The sequence below is a fragment of the Emys orbicularis genome, chromosome 1, assembly GCF_028017835.1.
Source record: "Emys orbicularis isolate rEmyOrb1 chromosome 1, rEmyOrb1.hap1, whole genome shotgun sequence".
In the NCBI taxonomy this organism is placed as follows: Eukaryota; Metazoa; Chordata; order Testudines; family Emydidae; genus Emys; species Emys orbicularis.
Genome location: NC_088683.1, coordinates 134,638,388 through 134,661,455, shown reverse-complemented (window position 1 = coordinate 134,661,455; position 23,068 = coordinate 134,638,388). Strand labels below are relative to the sequence as shown.

The 23,068-nt window shown below is 43.0% G+C and overlaps 1 protein-coding gene across 2 annotated transcripts; it reads left to right on the top strand.

Moving 5' to 3' along the window:
- Window positions 1–3,106: 3,106 nt before the first annotated feature.
- On the top strand, window positions 3,107–21,535 carry CDPF1 (cysteine rich DPF motif domain containing 1). 2 transcript variants are annotated; one of them, XM_065421014.1, is made up of 5 exons: window positions 3,107–3,242; window positions 12,641–12,761; window positions 14,422–14,533; window positions 20,328–20,510; window positions 20,989–21,535. In XM_065421014.1, the coding sequence occupies exons 2-4, from the start codon at window positions 12,649–12,651 to the stop codon at window positions 20,475–20,477; spliced, it is 375 nt and encodes a 124-aa protein (XP_065277086.1). In that variant the 5' UTR covers window positions 3,107–3,242; window positions 12,641–12,648; the 3' UTR covers window positions 20,478–20,510; window positions 20,989–21,535. The 2 variants fall into 2 exon arrangements, with proteins under 2 accessions (XP_065277086.1, XP_065277079.1); XM_065421007.1 differs by having other exon boundaries at window positions 20,328–21,535.
- The last annotated feature ends 1,533 nt before the right edge of the window (window positions 21,536–23,068 follow it).

The window sequence follows — 23,068 nt, the reverse complement described above, 5'->3', positions numbered from 1 at the left end:
GAAGTGTTCTCCTACTGGCTTTTGAATGTTACCATTCCTGATGTCCGATTTGTGTCCATTTATTCTTTTACATAGAGACTGTCTGGTTTGGCCAGTGTACATGGCAGAGGGGCATTGCTGGCACATGATAACATATTGGCATGGGTAGCGATCGATCCAGCGGAGGTTATGTAGTTCATACTTGCATTTTAAGTTTCTAAATCATTTCCTCTGGATTTCCCTGCCACTCCCTTCTGTAACAGAAGTATGGGCACTTTGAAAAGCAGCAGTGTTCTAGAGGTTAAGACAGAGGCTAATTTAAACTGTTCCAATTTGTGGGGACTGAGGCAGATGTAATGGAAGAGGGAAACGCAGCTCTATAATTATACAGGAAAGCAGAGAGTCCTAACCTTGCTGTCCTAAACTGTTGTGTAGTATTGCCTGTGAAATGTTAAACAGCTGCTTCATTCTGTCCCAGAGGTGGCTGTGTGTCAGTGGTGGGTAAAATACCTATAGAATCCCTTAATAAATGAGTATCTATAAATTTACAGGTGTAAGCCAAGCTGATATAACCAGTTTTAAATGGATATGTGTGTCCACACAGAGATTTGCACTTGTTTAACTAATTTTTTTTTAATAGATTTAAGTTAAACCAGCACAACTTCTGTGTGTGGGCAAGCCCCTACAATGTACAATTTAATACATGGCTGTTTGTCTCCACCTGTGTACAGTTTTTCTAGTTAGTAGGACTCAATGACAACACAAGCTTAAAAACTAGGGGAGACTATTTGTTTTATTGAATTTTTTTAACTTGGTTTACTTGGTTAACAGTTGCAAACAGTATAGCTCTTATGACATTGGAGACCAAAATCTGCTGCATTATTCTGGAGTATAGCATGAGTTACACCATTGTAACTGAAACAGAATGAAGCCCTGGTATTCAAATTAGGAACTCTGCTTTCAGTACTTCAAGTTCAAAACAACAACACAAAGTCACAAATTACTGGGAAATTACTGACAATATAAGAGAGTCTATCAGTACTGAGGGAATATAATGAATGGAGTAATAACTATCACAGAGAAGTCTTTGGTCAATTAAAAGAACATAAGAATGGCCATAGTGGGTCAGACCAAAGGTCCATCCAGCCCAGTATTCTGTCTACCGACAGTGACCAATGCCAGGTGTCCCAGAGGGAGTGAACCTAACAGGTAATGATCAAGTGATCTCTCTCCTGCCATCCATCTCCACCCTCTGACAAACAGAGGCTAGGGACACCATTCCTTACCCATCCTGGCTAATAGCCATTAATGGACTTAACCTCCATTAATTTATCTAGTTCTTTTTTAAACCCTGTTATAGTCCTAGCCTTCACAACCTCCTCAGGCAAGGAGTTGCCTCTTGCATCTGTGATTCCCCCCTCCCCTCCATTGGAGACACATGCACATCATTCAGCACATCAGTCACATCTGTAATCATTATATGACGTTTTAGGTAATCTGTTAGCTGATTTGTTTCTACTAGGCCTATGGAGCTCTGGAAATAAAGTACTTTTTCATAAATATGTATGGCATACCCAACTTTGTCTTCAAGTTGAATATTACATCAGCCTGTTTCTGTGCCTCGGGGATGTGGCTGGGGCTGCATATCCCAACTTCAAACATGATAGCCAAGGGATAAGAGATGCCATCTGCTGAGATTTCATCCATAATTATTTCATCATTTGTTGATGATTTGACAAAATTCAGTGACCAGGATCTTTTTAATAACTTCAACAACTGTAACATATTTCAGGCTGAAATTGTGACCTTTTACTTCTTGGGATCTTGTTTGCTTAAAATGTACAACCTTGTTTAACTTCTCTAGCCTAATCCCTTGATATTTATTCATAAAAAAATCTCTTGACCTCAATATTTGCAATTTGAAATGGGATATTCATTGGCAGTTATATTAGTACACTTATGATCTGCAATCGTTTCAGAAATCACAGCTATTCCTTTTAGACAATTAATGTTGTTTATGCTAAGAATGATCTCTCTCAATACTCAACAATAATTTCCTGGAGATAATTTTTTTCCACATTAACACTATTAACAGTTAACCCTTAAATAGTGCCCATAAATCTTGATTAATAAGTCATTTTAGGAGTGAAATCATTTGCATTATGATCTCATATTTTCCATATTACAGTGTAGAAAGATTATTGTAAGATCACTATCATGAGAGCACTTGACAAATATAATGGGTCAGACCCTGATCCCAACAATACCCACACCCCGAGTAAATGGGCTGCACGCTAAGGAGGTCATACGCTTTGGAGAGTTCAAATTCCTCCCTCCAGGCTACAGAGCAGCTTCAGTGTAGCTCTGCAGTTGCTACTGGAACATCAGGTCTGTAGCAGACTTCACAGCTGCTCTATCTACATGGAGAGGAAAGGGGTTGCTACGTCCAATGAATCTGCAGTCATAGATACATGGGCTCCAAACCACTCTATCCCAAAGCCACTACCCAGCATATTAAGAACAGGGAGCCCTCACTGGGCTCTACAGCCTGTTGGGGGCGGCACAGACCTCAATGGGGTTCTGCATATGCTAGTTCCCCTGTCTGTGCAGGGGCGGTGGCCGTGACAGTGTTGGTGGTATGAGTGTGTGCACGTGCGGGGGTAGGGTTCCAATGTTGTATTTCAAAAATGAGGGACTGCACCCCTATCATTATCATGATTATTAATTATTATTATTAATAATAAGCAGTACTCACCTACATTTGCCAGGGGAATTTCTTGCTGCTTTTTGTCATTTTTCTGTGCAAAAGACCTATGCTACTGGAAAACTGGCAGAAACCAATGACACATCTTGTACTTTTGTCTCCAGTGTTTAATTCAGATTGGTATCCTCTAAACACACACACACCTGATCCAAAGTTCTCTAAATCTTTGAACTGAAAATACACCACCATGCAGATTATTTGGATTCTAACCTGACAGGTTTCTCCATATATAATTTAGGACTCTTGCTCTGCTACAAAGCCCTAGCTAGGCATGGCACAGCAGCAGTTTGACCCGCCCTGTTGATGTTGACTGAACACTGCTCCTTTAAAAAGCCTATGATGTCATCATGGGTAGTGCACGTGACCCAGGAAGTGTGCAGCTCAGATACTGGCTGCAGCCAGCAACACAACAGCAGCAAGTTGCATCCCTGCAAGAGGGTCTGTTGAATTTGCAGGCATATTTCAGTGTTAAGTTTACACGGGGTTGTTAGTAACAAAGGTAAGTTTTATTTTTAAAACATTATCAATATATGGACAATATCCCTTTTAACTTGTAGTGCAACAGCCTGAATACACAGCAGCACCTTGGGTTCCTAAGGCTAAGTAGATTCTGACACACTGCGTATATTGTTTGTGTCATTCACAGTTTACGCACAGGCAGCTGGCACTGCCTAATGGAATTAGAATCCATGTCTCCTAAGTGAATGGGCAATTAGACAACAGTTAGGCATTGATGCTCATTCCAGTGCCGTTAGTAAGAGATACTGATGTGGGTAACATTATGAAGGATGTAGATCTCTGTCAGTATGGGATGCTGTTGTAAGTGATGAAAAGGCACCTTTGAATAAGAGAAGGGCCACAGAGATGTCAGGATTTTCTAAACAAGGGCCCCAAGATATCTCCCTCTTTTCCCAACTCTTGGTCCTGGGAACAGTTCTGGTTATTTTTATTGGTTTATTTAGTTCTCTCTCTTCTGTCCATGGAGACCCATTATTTACCAAGTATATTTCTGTGAAATTGTCTCCATGGAAAGAATTGGAATGGTTCATATTAAGCTGGTAGGGGAGTCTTTACACACGTATTACAAAATGCCAGCAAACTATGTGTGGTCTGCTGCTAGGTTTTGCATTGGCAGTGGTATACCTATGTCAGTTAGGAGTGTGATTTTGTTTTTAAAATGGATATAATTATACTGGTACACCCATAGCTCGGACGCAGTTATACCAGTAAAAAGGTCCTTTATATCAGTATAGTTTATTCCTCCTCCTGAATGGGAATAAATTATACTGCTCTAAGCTTCTTTATACCAATATAACTGCATCCATGTTCGGGGATTATACTAGTATAACTATACTGGTATAATTAAAGCAGTACCATTTTTAAGTAAAGACAAGCTTTTATCTGCACTTGGGGTCCCCAATCCTACAGTGCAGTGAAAAATGGTGCTCTCCCTTTGCTCTGGCTGAGGATGTGATGTGATTTCCCAGGATAGGGAACAGCCCCAGCAGTTGGCACATTGAGCATTGTCATTTCACAGCCTAGGAACTGAAGTGCAAAAGTGAGAAGAATTGTAATGCTCCTTCCCTCAAACCAATGCAATGAAGCAGGACCCTGGATGCCCCACTATATAGGGGCACATCACATCAGTCTTGTGTCTTTTAGGGAGTGGAAGAAGGTTTTGCTGAAAAAAAGCACTAATTAATGGAGACAGCATGAGAATCCGGAGACATGGATTCTATATGCTAACCTTTGCCATTGATTCACTGTGTAACCTTAGCCTTACCTACTTTACAGATGGGAGAAATTGAGGCTAAAGGAAAATTACTTGTCTTGTAACTCTGATTCTTTGAGATTATTGCAGAATTATCACTCTTGGGTCTCAAGCCTGCTGGCGGCTAACCAGAGCTAGCTCAGCACCTCTCCAATACATCAGCAGATGGGAACATTCCAGCCATGCAGCATTAGTGGTACTTGGCCCATTAGGGGCCTCAACAATCAGTTTTAAGCCAAAAGGTGACATTTTCATCTATGTAGAGCCATAAAGAGGCCCCATCCGCTCTCCTCCTCCTCGGCTGTGACCAAGGGAGATGAAGCAGAGCTGAGGATTGGGCCAAAATAACTTTTGGACAGGGTAGAGGGAAGAATTTGGACACCTCTACTTCAGAAAATAGGTTGTGCAGATCTAATAGTGAGTGAAACATCCCTAAGGTTTACAGTAAAAGGTGTTCTGCCTCAGACAGTGGCGATGACCTATACTAAGGTCACATCTTATCTAGGTCACACAGTAAAATATGGAAACAGACAATTGTCAGACCTGGTTCTTTTTTTGGACAGCAATACCCAAGAAACTGTTGTTGAAACAAGCAGTTGGACCTTAATGCCTGTGTACTGTCCCAGGCCAAATAGCTCAAAGGATCCCTAAAATGAGGGCTGGGGAGAAGAACCTCTCCTAGATGAGTAGACTGGCTAAGCACAGTGATAGAAGGCTGAATAAGGGCATTCAAGTGCTTTATCCAGAGCACCTTAAAAATTCACAACATGGGGGGCTTATTTCTGGGGTGAGACTAATTCATATATGGATTGTGTGGGTGGCTACCGAAAACAGAGACTTACCTTGCATCACTGGGTGCTATTGGCACTCAATCTTGTGAGCTCAGGTACTGGCACAGTGAAGCCATGGCAGCATGGGTTGTACAAACCAACCCAGAACCCTTGGGAATGCCTCGTGGGGCTAACCCATGCTGAAACTCACACTGCCCTGGCTTTACTGTCCCAGGTCCTGAGCTAGCTGGATAAAGGCTAGCATGGGTAGGTCAGCTCGAGCTGCAATCACACCTAGTGACTGCAGTCTAGACATATCCTAGCTCAGCAGGTGTTGAAGTAACTAGTCCACGACTGAAGGATGTACAGTACTCCATTTGTAAGCCATACTGAAAGAATGACTGAAGTTTTGCTGCAAACTTTTCCCACCCTATTTACAAATCCTTCTGGCAGACTTCTTCCACTAAGGCTTTGAGATGCTTGTTCAAGAACCCCAAACTTCCAGACGTCTCTCCAGGAAAGGGAAACTCAAAAGTTAGAGTGGAGAGAACATCCGTGTTCTCCTCAAACATACTTGGCCAGATTCCTATCTTGATGGGATTGATCACTGCTATTTGAGACCCAGCTAGAATGAGTATGTTCCCTAGCTCACATGCTAGAGTGCTTGGCTATACTAGAATAGGGTTCATGTACTAGGGAAATGGATGGAGTATATTAGTCAGGGTGGGTGTATGTGGAAAATGATATATGTAGGGATATAACTTCACTGGCTTTCAGTGTTTTGAGTTTGGCACTATTGCCCCTTAAATACTTTTCATAGTTTTTTTTTTTTATATACACTTATGTGTATTTAACCAACCAGGCAGCTTTTCAGCTGTAACTCAGTCCTTGCTACTTAGTGGATGGTGTTAAGCAAACCAGAGAACATCTCATTTAGATTTTAGTGGAAAGGCCCAATCTCTTCTATATGCTAACTCTGAATTTCTCTCTAGCTACAGAGGAGTTCTGGCATTTTTTAGCAACCGCCTAATAACATCCACACACATGTACTCTTCTACATCACTGGAGTGATGATTTATGCTTGCCAAGATTATTTTAACAGTGCCAGTATCTTATTTCTCAACACATTAGGTTCTCTTTTGTTGCATATTTCTGCTTTAAAAAAAATCACACCATGATTTTTGCAGTTTGGAAAGTGTTAAGTTTAGATTGTGTTTAAGACCAGTGGTACTTTCATCTGCATTTGTGTGGCCCACTGTAGCTATTCTTAAATGGTAACCTGGAGGAAGGCGAGAACAAGCACTGTGATAGAGCATTCCTACCTTATTTTCCACCAGGGAAATTGCTTTAACAAAGCTGTCATAAATTAACTTCAGTAGGGACAAAATCAGTTCAAGCAAGGAGGTGGCCTGATGCTGTATCACCCTAACATGCTGAGAATCTTCTGAGCTGGTTTAGTTATGGGGCTTATTCTATCTCTTATTCCTACCACGTGCCTCCCCTAAAATTTTCACCCTTGAAGGGAATGAGGGGGGGACAAACACTTGAGCTAGCAGAGAATCCCTATTAACAGTATAGAGCCAATAACACACAGTTGAGCAATTCTGATTCTAACCACTAGAGGACATAGGTACATATACACCTCTACCCCGATATAATGCAACCCGATGTAACACGAATTCCGATATAATGCGGTAAAGCAGTGCTCCGGGGGGGGGGGGGGGGGGGCTGTGCGCTCCGGCGGATCAAAGCAAGTTCGATATAACGCGGTTTCACCTATAACGCGGTAAGATTTTTTGGCTCCCGAGGACAGCATTCTATCGGGGTAGAGGTGTACTGTATACACACTCACCACTTAATTACAGTATGCTGCAGCATTTAGCCTCATCATGGAATCCTCCTCCTCACAATGCACTGAAATTCTTCTCAGTATATATACTCTTACTTGGAGATGCTTGCCTTATCCAATTTTCTATTTAAATGTTGACGTTCTCCTTTCCTTGTTAAATCTTAAAGAAATATATACATTGACTCTGCAGCATCTAAGGAGACACATTTTTGAGCTGTAGCTTGTGTTTTAAAAGTTCTTTACTCAAGGAAAGGATTTGATAGCATATTTTACCAACCCCCTTGACTCGCTTTGCATATTCAAAGATTCTTAGGACTTTTCAGTTACTTCGCTTGCTTTCATGTTTAAAACTGTCTTCAGGGCTAGTCTGATGGCGTTCTGGATTGCATGTCATGTTGCCACTTGGGAGACATAGTAAGGCTAGCCACAGGCTCTCTAAGTAGTGGGGCTAGGGCATGCTGTGGTAATACACTCAACAGCTAGAGGGAGGCTGTGCATTGCAAGTGAATAATGGATAGCAACACTGAAATAGCCTCCTGTCCTCAGGGAGTCGCACACTGCAGATAGAGGGAGACAGGAGGATTTAATTCCGTGAAATGATCTCCTGGAATGAAAGGATAACTGAAAGCCATATGATGGCTATGCTCCAGTTGGCCATTATTCTCAATTCCTGACCAGTTACCCTAAATCAAGGTAGGGCAGGTGAAAGGAAGATCCGTATTCATATAGGAGGAGTAGGGAGATAGCAAAGAAATGACCTACAAGTACCTGAATGGCATCAACAGGAAGGAGCTGGGCAGGGAGGGAGGGAACTGTTCCGAGTGAATTAACTAGAAATAATGGAGGGAAGAGAAAAATGCTTTTAATAATAAGATTTATTGAACAACAGATTAGCTTTCTAAGGGAGGTGATTGCATCCCCAGTGCTGATTTCTGGGTTAGACAAAGTACTCCAGAGTAATTCTGCATTAGCTGGGCTAGGGACTGGGGACCAGCTCCCACAAGCAGGGCCGGCTCCAGGCACCAGCTTAACAAGCAGGTGCTTGGGGCGGCCAAGGGAGAGGGGCGGCACATGTGGCAATTCAGGGGTGGCAGGTCTCTCACTCCCTCTGGGAGTGAAGGACCTGCTGCTGATCGCGGCTTTTTTTTTTTTTGCTTGGGGCGGCAGAAATGCTGGAGCCGGCCCTGCCCACAAGGTACTGAGCAGCTCCTGCACTCTTGAATTGAGGACACTGAGCACCTTGCAGGATTAGGCCCTGAATGTTCTTCTGGTAGGTCATCACTATCTGTAAATAATATGAGAACACCCTGCATGGTAAACCAAGTCCCCCAAACAGACTTAATTTGAAAGGATTAAAGGTGTGTCAGTGCAAGGTTTTTCTTGACACCCTATCAAATTGTTTATCTGTGTGGGAACAATATATGTCTTGTATAGTTTCTCTAGCTCTTCAGTCACTCAGGGCTCCTCTGAAGGATCAAGAGTCAGTGCTTAAAATACACATTGTAAAGACCTGTGCTAATGAGAGCAGAAGTCTAGAAAGTCAGATTCCTTACTGTCACCGACCCTGACCATTTAATGGCAATTTATTATTTCTGGCATGCTTTACAATCTTACCAGCACAACGCTCCAAGCAGAGCAGCTCAGAAGTTGTTAGGAGCCCTGAGAGAACTGCATTTAGACCCATCCATCCAAATCCACCACACATCAGTCAAGGAAACATTCCCTTATCCCTCCACTAGACTAAACTGTGTCTTAATTAGAAGTGTTTTCTTGGAATTGAATTAAAATATATATTGCACCACCATAGCATCAGGGCACCTCCCGCCACCAGGTTTCTAACTGCACTTGTAGCTTGATGCTACAAGGTGCTGGGCACTCTGACCCCAATCCAGTAAAGCATTTAAATAAACATCTGTTTAACATTAAGCACATGAGTAGTTGCATTCATTTCAATGTATGTACTCACATGCCTAAAGTTCGTAGGTGCTTAAGTCCTTTGCCTTAGGACCAAAACGCTCCGTGCCTTGCAGAATCAAGCTATAAATGAGCAATATTAACAAGTTTTCCATTAACCACAAGCTTGCCAGATAATATTACACATCACTGGAACACGGTGCTTCTTCAGAAATTCCCTATTGTCTGAGATGATGTGGGCATTTTAAAGGAGGAAACAGATACCAACACTTGGAAAGGTTTTGAGTCACTTTAGGCCACTGCTTCAGCTGTAATGATCACCAAGGGTTTATTTTTAAAATGTTGTTCCTCCTTGGGAGCTCCCTGCAGCGTCGAGACGCTGTGTCCTGCCCAGCAAAGGAGCAGTTTCTGGTTGATTCGTCATGTGTTGCGTGGAGAGAAGATACTATTCCCTGATAGTGAATTTGTTAGCATGGCCATTTTACAGCCTGCCTCACTAAGAAAATACTAGAGGACGTTTGGTCAGGGTATGAGGCTCAGGAAAAATGCAGTTCCAGTTGCATCAGCTACATCAAGTTTCATGTAAGTGTCTCATTGCTTTGACTGCAATGGAAGCAGTATAGGTTCACCTAATCCAGTCACTGCCTCACAGGCAGGATCACATGATTTTCAACTGCCGTAGCCAGAAATGTTTCTACATATACATCATTCCTTCCCCTTTAGTAGTCCCTGAGCCATGTCTATTCTAGATGCCAGCAACTCCTTTCGGTATCTAATATTTTTCAATTCAGAACCCTGAGTTATCTTGTCTTTTAATCTGGACTCACACACTCCACAATCTGAGACCCCCCTCATAGATACTGTAATTTGATTTTATTTAATGCCTTGCTTCAAACGATCCTCATTGGCCCACTGTGCATTCTTTACTACTATTTGAATGATTGTTTAATTTGGTGACCCAAATTGCATACAGTACTCCAAATGAGGTCATAGAATCTCATTTGGATACAGGGAGGTATTTGTTTTGCTACTAATTACACATAGAGGAGTTTTTTGGTCATCTAAAATGAAGGCCTCACAACAGAGCCTTGAAGTGCATTTTGTACATAGCTGACTTTAAGAACCTCTGCTTGAAACAATACATGGCACATACACAGCCCAGATCTAATCCAAAAATCTCAAAGCATGTAAAGTGTCTCACTGCCCCTATGAGGAAGCTAAAAGATGTAGAGGGCTCCCACAGAGATGAAGTCACCTCAGGCATTGAAGGTAGTAGCATCATTAGAGTATGAAGTGAGGAATAGGCTGTACAATTGATACTGCTGGGGAATTTTAGTTACAGAGGAATACGAGTCTGTTCCTGAAGTGAACTCTGTTTGGGAGACTGAGATTAACACACCTAAATCCCCAAGCTTGCACTGTGATCTGTATGGGAAGAGTGCTGAACCTGTGTGGAGTCTCCTTGACCTCAGTCCATTGTGATCCTCGCAAGTGCAGGATTCAGCCCCCTTCCTCCTTTGGAAAGTGTCACACACTATTTAATGACAAGTGGGCAGGATCCCCTTCTCAATTCATCTGAAAAATAGAACCTCCAGCAGCCCACGGCTCCCTCACACTTTGCTGGGACACTCCTACAGTACTGACCCCAAAGGAAGGGTCCAAAACACTAGCACCAAGGTGAGTGTCGGGCGTGGGGGGGTAATCTGTCACCAGGGCCACCACTTCTCCCTGGAGCCAAAGCATATGCTGCAACACACAGTCTCAGTCAAGGAGGTTTGTGCTTTAAACAGAGGTTGGGGGGAAAAGAAAAACAAAAAAAAGACCAGAACACAGTCCTAACTTCATTCTTGGCCCAGGTTTCAGGGCCACCCCTTCCAGGGGTCTCTTGCACTCCAGTTCCTAGCAGCCTCCTGGCCTCAGTAGGTTTACCAACTTTCCAATTTCTTAAAACCAGATGCTACAGACCCCTTCCCCACTTACTCACTTCCCCTCCCCTGGGACTCACCTGCTGCCTGCAGAGCCAGGCTGGGAGCAGACATGGAGCCTACCTGCCCAGGAGATACAGGTTGGAGGCAGCCCTGACTGAGAAGGGACTGATACAGGTTGATTAACTGGTACCCCCCTCACTGTTCTGCACCTCACACTGGCCCCTCCCAGTCCCCACACCCAGCTAGCAGGGAACAGGTTGGCAGTAGTATTTACAGGCAGTAACCCTAGGGTGACCAGATGTCCTGATTTTTGGGTCTTTTTCTTATATAGGCTCCTATTACCCCCACCCCCCTGTCCCAATTTTTCACATTTGCTGTCCGGTCACCCTAAGTAACCCCCTATTCCAGCACTCCTGCAGGCAGTAACTAGATATTTGGTGTCCAGTCAGTACTTCTGATTGGACACTGTACATGTCCCCTTTTGACCAGAATTTTTGGTTGAAAACCAGACATGGTAACCCTAAGCCTCAGTCAGCTCTGCTTCCTCACTAGGACAGCATCTACAGGGCTACTTCCCTAAACCCCTAGCTCTGGGGACCCACCACAAGTGCTAACGCCACTCCACTGTGATTTATTCCCCCACACAGCTGCCCACTAGCAGCCCTTTATAGGACCAGATGGAGCCCAACCCTCTTTAATTAGCTGGACTAGGCTCACCTGCTCCAGTCCAGGGACGCTGGGCTAAGTCTATCCACAGAGACCAGCCACCCTTTGACAGGGTCTCGTTCAGTGCTGACCCAGCCCAGATCTGTCAGGGTCACAGTACAAGATGGTACTGCTGTTAGACCTGAAAGGGTTAGGGGTTAGCCGTAGGAAACTGGAAAAACAGAACTCATTTTTGATAACTTTCAAATATGGCACAATAGTTGTGCCCATGGAATTGTGCATTTGTACATGCAAATCAGGCAACCTTGTGTGCAACCACGTAGCCAGGTGTGGATGTGTGTTAATTTTGTGCATACACACATACAGTGCCTGTGTTAAAATTGGTTGCATGTGTCCGATTATATCAGAATGCAATCTGTAATATGCATCAAACCAAGCTTTTTGAAAACTCAGAAAGATGTGGCCTGGGTTGAAAGTGAATGGAAACTAGAGAGAACACAGTTCTTATTGTTGATTAGTCAAGATTTTGAAAAACATGTGCATAAAGTTAGGCCCCTAAAGCCCTTTTTAGGCATGTTGGCTGAAATTTTCCAAGCTGTCTGGGGGATTTAGACACCTAGGCTGTTCAAATCCTCAGACAGCTTTGAGAAATCTAAGCCCTAAATGAGCAGTTTGCTTACTTTAATGGGAGCTGCTGGGGGACACAGCACTTAAAAATCAGGCCACTTGTGTAGGACCCTAGCTGTAAGCACTTACTGGTTTTTTAAAATTATTTTAGGGGGTAGAGGGTATTAGTTTTCAATGTGAGAAGAGAAGAGGTAAAAACAGGATCTCCCTTTGATGTTTACTCTTCAGACCCTTTGTGCTGCCATCCAAAATTCTTCCTCTGATATTGGTGAGGCTAGATAGGACTACTGGAGTAGTTCAGTTTAATTACCTTTCATAGGTGCTCCCAATACTGCATTTTGAATCTAAAAGGATTTGTTTTCATGTATGTAGCTTTATAGATGGATTCCCGCAAAGCAGCCCAGCCGAAAGGAGACTTTGAATGCCAACTATGTGGGCTAACAGCCCCATACAGCTATTATGGGCAGAAACCCCCAAACACTCATTCTGTTGTGTAAGTACAATCTCTTCTGTGGTAGCTCTCGTTGAACGTATTTGGATTTTAGAAATCTCACACTGGGGAATGATGCAATATTGCACAAAATGCCCTGTATATCAACTAATTGGTGCCTTAATTAATGCCTGGGTTAAATGCATGTGGTAAACCACATTTTGTAGGGTTGTTTAAATAGTTTTCCATATAATATATAAGATCTTTAGAAGTGTATTTGCCTGAATTAGACAAATCTCTGCTAGAACAGATAGGTACAGCATGGCCCAACAACTGTGCAGTCAGAGTTCAATCTTGCCAAATGCCAAGCTCTCCAGCAAACCACTTACCCACGTGCTTAACTTCAAGAACATCAGTAAATCCATTGAGTCTATCCAAGTCAATGAGACTACCTGGCAGAGGCCTGAAGTCAATGGGACTTAAGATTAAGTACGTGCTTGGTGCTTGGCTGGGTTGAGGCCAGATGGCTGAGCACATTGTAAAATGGTAACAACTGTTGATCAGTACCAGCTTGGTCTGGCATTGGACCATGACTTAATGGGAGACAGTCTTGCCTCATCAGGATGGTCCCCATATATGAATCCAAGTGCCAGTAGGCTTCTAGTCTTCCTCTAGTCAGAAGAACTAAGAACCATGTTTTTGCAATGGGGACATGAGTGTGAAGCTAAAACTGGGTTATTCAGTGAAATGGCAACATAGTACCAAAAAAATTATTCCCCATACTCTCCTTGTTCATGTTTTTCTGTTCTGCTATTTCTAATGTAAGCTGGGCAAAATTCAGGCTAGAGCAGAAGACATGCCCAAAGACCAGGATTTGCATCAAATAAACCCTATGTTAAGGGTGTAAATGAGTCTTAATGAATACACAGTGCCTTGCCTGGATGTAATTAATTCTCTGTGGCCTAGTGTCCTACAAGGCTTATAGACCAGCTTTTCTACCCAGAACTAATGGCTATAATGCTTTAAATTCCAGGATAGTTCAATGTTTGAGTAAACATCTCCCTTCCCCCACATTACCAGTTACATAAAAAGGGCAGCCCGGGGGTATAAGACTACTTTTGGGTTTTTCTGTTCTGTTGTCCATTTCACTGTGAATTTATTTCTGATTTAAATCAAACTCATCCAATAATGAGCCAGTCTTGCAAGGCTGTGAGCAGACACATAATTGACTTCATTGAGGAGCCATCTGGCATGCCTGGGAAGACCAAGGCCTTTGTCTTTCCCCCTCCTGAAGCTGCCAACTTCTTGAAATGCATCACCTTAATACTCTTGAGCAGCAGCGTAGCCTGAGCTGGTAAGAGTTAAAACAGGAGTATTTTACATCACTATTTTGCTGCCTGCCAACAGCTCTTGCCAACGAGAGTTTGAATTTTAGGTTTACAGAAGTGACATAGCTAGGAGTAGTAAAGGCATTTATATGTAAATGCAGAACTTTTGAAACAGACTCCAAATTAAAAACCGCACAGTTGAACGGCCTGAACTGAAACGGTGTTTAATTTGGCTATGTAATAGTAAAAATGTAGGTTAAAACAATGTGGTTAAAAATTGTGTGGAATACCTATTACGGCAATAATAATGAATCGGTTGCTAAGAGATCTTCATGTGGAAAGAACAGACACAGGTTGAAATTGGTTTTTTAAAGCATGGAATTATTTTCTTCTAGCCTCCTGGAAGAAAGCTATGTCATGAAAGATCCTTTCGTCCCTGACAAGGACAAATTCCTTATCCTTGGATCTCAGTGCAGTTTGTGTAACAGACGGGTGTGTGTGGGCACAGTAAGTAACATGTGATACATGGTGCATTTTTTGCGCTCATTTTTGTTCCAGCCTTTTGGTGAAAGATCAAACAGCAACAGGGGAGAACCAAAGAGTCTGTATGTTTGTTTTTTGTTTTCAATGAGCTACCTTTTTGTCCTGCCAATTCTCATAAACATTGTTCCATATATTAAATGAGAATGTGTACAAACTTGCTGCAGGTCATGCTTACAAAAGAATGAAATCCACACTCCCAACTGCAGCGCTCTTTCAGTGAGTAGAAGTGCTAGGGAGTCGTAGATCTCTTTCCAAACCTTCAGATCCCTTTGCGATTACAACAGACCATGGGACAAATTCTGCCCCCTCTTTACTGTCCCAGCAGTGGATCGGGGTGATGAACGTACCACAGCTTGCTGGACTTGTCCCATCCCCAGTGCAGCCACAGCATAGGGCCTCCATAAGTCCTTTCTGTTGCCCCTCTTGCAAACCCTGGTGTAGGAGTCATGCTGGGGCAGGGGACAAAGCAGAGATTGGAGCATGGTGTGATAGCACAAATGGGCAATTGAGACATTTCAAATTCTGATGCAAGGCAGCAGTTGTTGAGGAAGCAGATGAAAATACAGAATATTGTATAGGAGAAAGATAGTGAGGCCAAATTCCTCTACGTTCCATTGATCAAGGTAATATTGCAGGAATGTAGCATAGATAAATTTGGGCCAGCGACAGTGGGTCAAGTTCAAGTATAACTCTTTTGACTTCAGAGAAGTTACACCAGGGATGGATTTGGTTCCCTATGTTCACTGGGGCAAAATTAAGTCATAACAACTACAAGTTTTCTAAGACTTTCTCCTTATAGCTTTATTTCTCCTTCTGAAATTCTCTTCCATTGCTTAGATTTATGGAAATCAGAAAATTATCAGATGACAAACTGAGATTTGTTTCTTCTTCTGAAGTCTTGAGTCATTTGAGGGCTTCAGTGGGAAATGGATTGAACCCTTGAAGCTGTTTGTCTGCAGCTGAGTTATTTACCAATGTAAAGGAGTAAATCAGGCACACTTAACTGAGTACATCCCTAAATTCAGGATACTTTAACAGCTGATATACATAAGATTTTCAACTGGCATTTTCAATTCCACCAATTAAATTTATCACAGATTTGGAGTTTCAACCAAACACACATTAATAGGAAAGTGGGAGCTACCATTTGTAAGTTTAAAGGATTAGTGCAGTTTATTAAGTATTTGAATTCATTTGGCATAACAATGCATTAGGCATTTAGGCCTTCTGTTAGAAGCCTTTTCTAATAGTCAAAGGGTTGTGGTTCTTTTAGGAACCTTTTTCTGTATGAGCTTTCAAGATTTTCCTAGATAGTATCTTTCCTAACAAAAACCTGGAGATTCTCAGTGATAGCAATAAACGTGCCCACCTGAATAGCTGTCTTTTGCCTGTTCAAGTTAGCTAAATCAGTGGGATCAGGGCCACAAGTGTGCAAGGAACTGGGAATACCTACTAAACTGGCCTGACTCGATATAAAGCCAAATGTGTGAAGATGGTTATCAAATGCATTTAGCAATAACACTCAGCATTTCTGGACTGTTTCAATCAAAAATAAACCAGCAGAGGAGCTATTTGTACTCTGTTGTGGGTTGTGTAACTTAACAGTAATATCTTAAAACATCCCTGGCCAATGTACCTCAGTACGGTGTACAATGCCATGCAAAGAAAGCAGTTTTAAAACCCCTGGGGTCCAAAAGGAGAAGTGATAGATAGATGGCCAAGTGCTTTTTTTGCCTCTGTCTTTACGAACAAGGTCAGCTCCCAGACTACTGCACTGGGCAGCACAGTATGGGGAAGAGGTGACCAGCCCTCTGTGGAGAAAGAAGTGGTTCAGGACTACATCTCTACTCTGATATAACGTGACCCAATATAACAGAAATTCGGATATAACGCGCTAAAGCAGCGCTCCAGGGGGGCGGGGCTGCGCACTCCGGTGGATCAAAGCAAGTTTGATATAACATGGTTTCACCTATAACACGGTAAGATTTTTTGGCTCCCAAGGACAGTGTTATATCGAGGTAGAGGTGTATTTAGAAAAGCGGGACGAGCACAAGTTCATGGGGCCGGATGCACTGCATCCGAGGGCACTAAAGGAGTTGGTGGATGTGATTGCAGAGCCATTGGCCGTTATCTTTGAAAACTCATGCTGATTGGGGAGGTCCTGGAAAAAGGCTAATGTAGTGCCCATCTTTAAAAAAGGGAAGGAGGAGGATCCGGGGAACTAGAGGCCAGTCAGCCTCACCTCAGTCCCTGGAAAAGTCATGGAGCAAGTCCTCAAGGAATCAATTTTGAAGCACTTAGAGGAGAGGAAAGTGATCAGGAACAGTCAGCATGGATTCACCAAGGGCAAGCCATGCCTGACTAACCTAATTGCCTCCTATGACAAGATAACTGGCTCTGTGGATGATGGGAAAGCAGTGGATGTGTTATTCCTTGATTTTAGCAAAGCTTTTGATACGGTCTCCCACAGTATTCTTGCCAGCAAGTTAAAGAAGTATGGGCTGGATGAATGGACTATAAGATGGATAGAAAGCCGGCTAGATCATCGGGCTCAACGGGTACTGATCAATGGCTCCATGTCTAGTTGGCAGCCAGTATCAAGCGGAGTGCCCCAAGGGTCGGTCCTGGGGCCGGTTTTGTTTCATATCGTCAGTGATCTGGAGGATGGCGTGGATTGCACCCTCAGCAGGTTTGCAGATGACACTAAACTGGGAGGAGTGGTAAATACGCTAGAGGGTAGGGATAGGATACAGAGGTATTTAGACAAATTAGAGGATTGGGCCAAAAGAAATCTGATGAGGTTCAACAAGGACAAGAGCAGAGTCCTGCACCTAGGTCGGAAGAATCCCATGCACTGCTACAGACTAGGGACCGAGCGGCTAGGCAGCAGTTCTGCAGAAAAGGACCTAGGGGTCACAGTGGACGAGAAGCTGGATATGAGTCAACAGTGTGCCCTTGTTGCCAAGAAGGCTAACGGCATTTTGGGCTGTATAAGTAGGAGTATTGCCAGCAGATCGAGGGAGGTGATCATTCCCCTCAATTCGACATTGGTGAGGCCTCATCTGGAGTACTGTGTCCAGTTTTGGGCCCCACACTACAAGAAGGATGTGGAAAAATTACAAAAGTCCAGCGGAGGGCAACAAAAATGATTAGGGGGCTGGAGCACATGATTTATGAGGAGAGGCTGAGGGAACTGGGATTATTTAGTCTGCAGAAGAGAAGAATGAGGGGGGATTTTATAGCTGCTTTCAACTACCTGAAGGGGTTCCAAAGAAGATGGATCTAGACTGTTCTCAGTGGTACCAGATGACAGAACAAGGAGTAATGGTCTCAAGTTGCAGTGGGGGAGGTTTAGGTTGGATATTAGGAAAAACTTTTTTACTAGGAGGGTGGTGAAGTACTGGAATGGGTTACCTAGGGAGGTGGTGGAATCTCCTTCCTTAGAGGTTTTTAAGGTCAGGCTTGACAGAGCCCTGGCTGGGATGATTTAGTTGGGGATTGGTCCTGCTTTGAGCAGGGGGTTGGACTAGATGACCCCCTGAGGTCCCTTCCAACCCTGATATTCTATGATTATAAGGCCTGGTCTACACTGGGGGGGGGGGGGGGGGAAGGGGAAATTGATCTAAATTATGCAACTTCAGCTACTTGAATAACGTAGCTGAAGTCAACGTAGCTGAAGTCGACGTACTTAGATCGACTTACCATGGTGTCTTCACTACGGTGAGTCGACTGCTGCCGCTCCCCCGTCGACTCTACCTGCGCCTCTCGCCGAGCTGGAGTACAGGAGTCAACGAGAGAGCGCTTGGGGATCAATTTATCGTGTCTAGACTAGATGCAATAAATCGATCCCTGCTGGATCTATCGTTGCTCGCTGATCCGGCAGGTAGTGAAGACATACCCTCAAAATAACATCTGACCACTTAGGGTATTTTGCAAAAGAAGGAAAGCTGAACAGATACATATTTGGAAAGACTGGGAAGTGAATTTTGCTCCTTGATGCTCACCACAGCAAAGGCTTGAGTGGGGGCATGATTGTGGGATCCTTAAATGGTAGATGGTAATGGACTGCTGACTCCCAGCAGGACAAGCATCAAAGAAAGAGATCTTGAATACACCCAGGGTCTACATCTTAGAGGACTTAAGAACCAGTATGATGCAGAGTCTTGTGATTAAAGCAATGGACTTGGGAAGCCTGGGTTCAATTCCCAGCTCTGCCCCAGACTGCGGGTGTAATCTTAGGCAAGTCTCAATCTCTGTGGGCCTTGGTTCATCATCTCCAAAAGGGGATACAAGGCTTCCTTCGTGTCTTCTTACCTTGTAGGCTCTTCAGATCAGGAATTGTCTCTTGCTGTATGTAGGGACAAGGCCCTGATCCCAGGTGTGACCTGTCAGTGCTACTAGAATAAAAATAATAATAGCAGGGCCAATTTAAAAACTGAAAATCACCACTCTGTCAGTGTCATTATAAAGAATGAAGGGCAGCCAGGGACAGTAGGCTGTCTAGATGGTATAACAAATACATTTTCAGACCAAGTCTCAGAGATGGGGCTTTCCAGTGTATGGGTATGTCCTAAAGTGATACCAACCTGTCTCACTACTGAATGCATGAAAGGACCAATTTACTTAGTACCTGTAAAAAAAACATATAAAAAGGCATATTATTTATTAGCCTTGAAGAATAATCATTAGTCCCAAGAATAATCCTCCAGTAATACCAATGCCAGCTCCATGCATGAAATCCCAGGAGGAACCTAGTGGTCTACACCAGCAGAACCATAAACTTTGGTCCCACTACAGGGCAAAGAAACAGATGCATTAATAACCTTGTCTTCAAGGTTGGCCAACTTGTGCATTGCAAATTGGATTAAAATATCCTAGCTATGCTTTCACCTCTTCCTTTATAACAAATATCTGGCTAGAGCCAACTGGGTCAACATTTTTGGGCCTACAGCATTGGCTAATCATCTGTGAAATATGCCAGATCCAAGAGTCACCACACAATAGAATCAGGGAAAACATTGGCCTTATTCACCACAGATGTGGCAGTACCCCAGCAAAAACTCAAGCAGGAGCAATCTGCATGGCCAACTCCAATTTAGCTACAAGAGTTTTCTCCCCTCAATACCACCTTTTTCTCCCCCCAAAGAACTAATTTAAGAAGGCAGTTGTAAATGGATAACTTTACAGTTGAATTAAACTATGTTTTAGATTCCATTGTTCATTGATAAAGCATTTCTGAGGAGTTCACCACCACAATGTCTGTGTACCTGGTTCTGTGTCCATGGCAACACTAAGCATATAGATCAGTACAAAGAATAGTACATTTTGTAGTGGGCTGTGGACCACGGCGCAGTTGAAGTTACAGTAAAGCTGGGCACTGCCATAAGAAATGGTGTCTCTCATAACCTCCTTTGTGGCAATGTGTAAAGACCACAATTGCCTTTAACCCTTAATTGGGGTTGGAGGGAGAAAGCTTCCTACCTCACTGAATGAACCAGGAATGATCTCTCCATTAGTGGGGAAGCTACATGAGCTGAATGGAGGAGGGAGAACACTGAATACAAAGTATGGTTTATAGCAGTGTTTCTCAATGACTGGATCATGGACTGGTGCCAGTCCCTGAGATCTCCCTGACACAGCTTAGGAAGGCAGCAAGCCGGTCCCTGGGATCAAAAAGGTTGAAAAACACTGTTTAGAAAAGCTGTAATGTAACCAATTCCATTTTTCTATACTGCTAATTATACATATATTTTTACAGGAATGTAGTCTATTCTACTCAAAAAGGTTCTGCCTTCCCTGCGTTAATGAAAACCTACAGGAGTTTCCTTTGGAAATACGACAAGACTTGGATAAAAGGAAGTCTCATTCAAAATCCCACCCCTCCAAAAAAACAGATGCAAGAACTTAAATTAAAAACAACTGGAAGAGACACTGCTCAGAGGTTTTTTTTGTTTGACCTAAAATGTAGATTTTTGTAAAGATGATGTTTAGGCAATTTACTACCAGTACAAGTATTTTCATGACAGTTCTTTAAGTTAGTTTGGATTTAGGTATTCCCATTGAGTGTTGGCAATGCAGGCACTGCAGCGCTGGGCTACTGCAGGAGAACCAGAAAGGGAAGCAGCCAAGCCTGTGGTCACTGACCAGGTTACATGTAGTGCAAATATTAAACAGCATAAAGGTTGGAAAATAAGTCAGAATTTTACAGTTTTTAAGAGCTAGCGTGTTGGACATTTACGTGCAAGTGTTATTAAAAATACAGGCAACATTCTCAGTAGTTTGTCAGGATAGTGCAACTGAAGACGATTTACACCAGCTGAGAATCTGGCCCATAATAGTTAACTTGACAATATCACTTTACTAAGGTTATGATAGACAAAGAACCTGATGCCTTCTGACTCTTCCCCCCCCCCCCCAAGTTTCTGTTCTACAGCACACGATCACAGAGCATATCAGAATGGATATTCATAGAAAAGTATGTGGTCTGGAGGCCATTGCGTCAAGACGAATGCCACATGAGGACTTCTGCAAGCAGATAAACTTGCAATGGAACATATCAGCTGATACTTACAAGACTGCAGCCACTTTTCACTCCAACTTCCAATGATGTGGAAACAGCCTTGGGGGGGAGGGGAGAGTGGGAAAGGATTCCTTCCTAGGTGCAGTGTTTCCTTTACACATTAGAAAAAGAGAATGCTTTCCAGATCATTTTTTGTTCTTGACTGGACAATATGATTTATTTGGAAATAATAAAGTTCAGCCAGTATACTCTGTCAGATTAACCCTTGCCTGTCTTGGGCAATTAGAAAGACATTCAAGAGAGATTTAAATTAGGCTGTGTGGGTTCAAACAATTATTATTGAAATGATGGCCTTTATTGATTTTGCTTTACTTGCATGGGATATTTTATAGAAAAATTAAAGTCAATGTGAATTTTAACCTGATTTTTTTTTTTTTTTATAACAAGTAAATGGTTAATTTGCCAAAATAATCCATTACAGACTGGAGTTAGTTGTACCAAGCGATTTGTTTGAGATCAGTGTTGAATGAATATTGAGAGAGATAGACACTGACTGCAATATTTTAATCTACTAGGGCTGCAGATTAATACTACATTGACTAACGTGGTCAGAAACTAGTATGTTGACAGCAGTCTGAGTGCTGGACTACCCACTGATTCACACAGTGTAAATTAAACCATCAGATAACTTTCACTCAGGGCTGACCCAGGCCAGATTTGAGCTAGGGGCCTCGATCAGGGGTTCTCAATCTTTTTCTTGCAGAGACCCCCTCCACAAAATGCTATAAAAATTCCATGGACCACCTGTGCCACAACAACTGTTTTACTGCATATCCAGTAGATTAAAAGCCAGGGCCGGCATTCAGGGTAGCAAGCAGGGCAATTGCCTGCCACAGGGGCCCCGCAAAGCTAAGTTGCTCAGGCTTAGTCTTCAGCCCTGGGTGGCAGGCCTCAGGCTTCGGCTTTCTGCCCTGGGCCCCAGTGAGTCTAATGCTGGCCCTGCTCTCGGGTTTATTTTGGCAGACCCCCTGAAACTTGCTTGCAGCCCTCCAGAGGGCCCCAAACTTCTGGTTGAGAGCCACTGGCCTAGAGGTTAAACTCCAGAGCTCATTACTATTCCTCTGAGTCATCTAGTCCCACAGAAAGCAGAGCTTTGCTATCTTAACTTAAAAGCGGACTAGTCAATTCCACATTGCTTGTGGGAACAGTAGTGTCCAGTCATTCTAAAGAAATGTAATTTAAACAGCAGGGCCTCTTTGATCACTACAGTACCTGTTTATTATAATGATATGAGGGTGGCTTCTGCTGTGATATCATCACTGGTGAATAAATTGCAAGGTTGAAGTCAGGTGGTTACAACAAACAAACACAGAGTCCAAGGGCTACTCAGTGCAAATACTCACAAGAATAAGGCTTGTAGGATTGGACTCTTAGGCCTCCCACAGTCCTGGAACTGGTTCTGTGTGGACACCTTTGGAGCTACATGGAGTTCCATGGAATGCAGCAGGGCTCCAGTTAGACAAAGATGTTTGCTGACCAATTGCAGGAGCAGGACCTTTATTTACAACTTAGCTTGCAAACTTCTGAGCTATCAGCTTTTTATGGGAAAAAATTGCTTTTGCATAGCATCCCACATTTCTACAGCATCACCCAAACAAGATCAAAGAATGTACATGCTTTTGCATTAGCTACACTTGTGTGTAGGCCAGAACTTAGCCTTTTGGATTTCCTTCTTAGTCAAATTTTCATGGGAAAAATTGCATTAACAGAAGGTGTTCCCATCCAGAAAAAATAGATCTGGAATGTTAAACTTACCAGAGTGTAAAACAGACCACTTTACATTTCAAATTTATGTTAAATGTCTACAGCCAGAAAAAAAGCTTTGAAAATTGTAGCTAATCTTGGGCGGGTAACTAAGTCTCACCTAACACTAAAACGAAGGTTGCAAAAAGCAGAGAGAGATACATGATGGGAAGGTA

Bases quoted from the DNA above. Each gene is read 5' to 3' on its own strand.
- CDPF1 (XM_065421014.1), top strand. From the start codon at position 12,649: ATGGATTCCCGCAAAGCAGCCCAGCCGAAAGGAGACTTTGAATGCCAA. The intron at 12,762-14,421 runs GTAAGTACAATC...ATTTTCTTCTAG, and splicing joins CCAAACACTCATTCTGTTGT to CCTCCTGGAAGAAAGCTATG. The intron at 14,534-20,327 runs GTAAGTAACATG...ATATTTTTACAG, and splicing joins GACGGGTGTGTGTGGGCACA to GAATGTAGTCTATTCTACTC.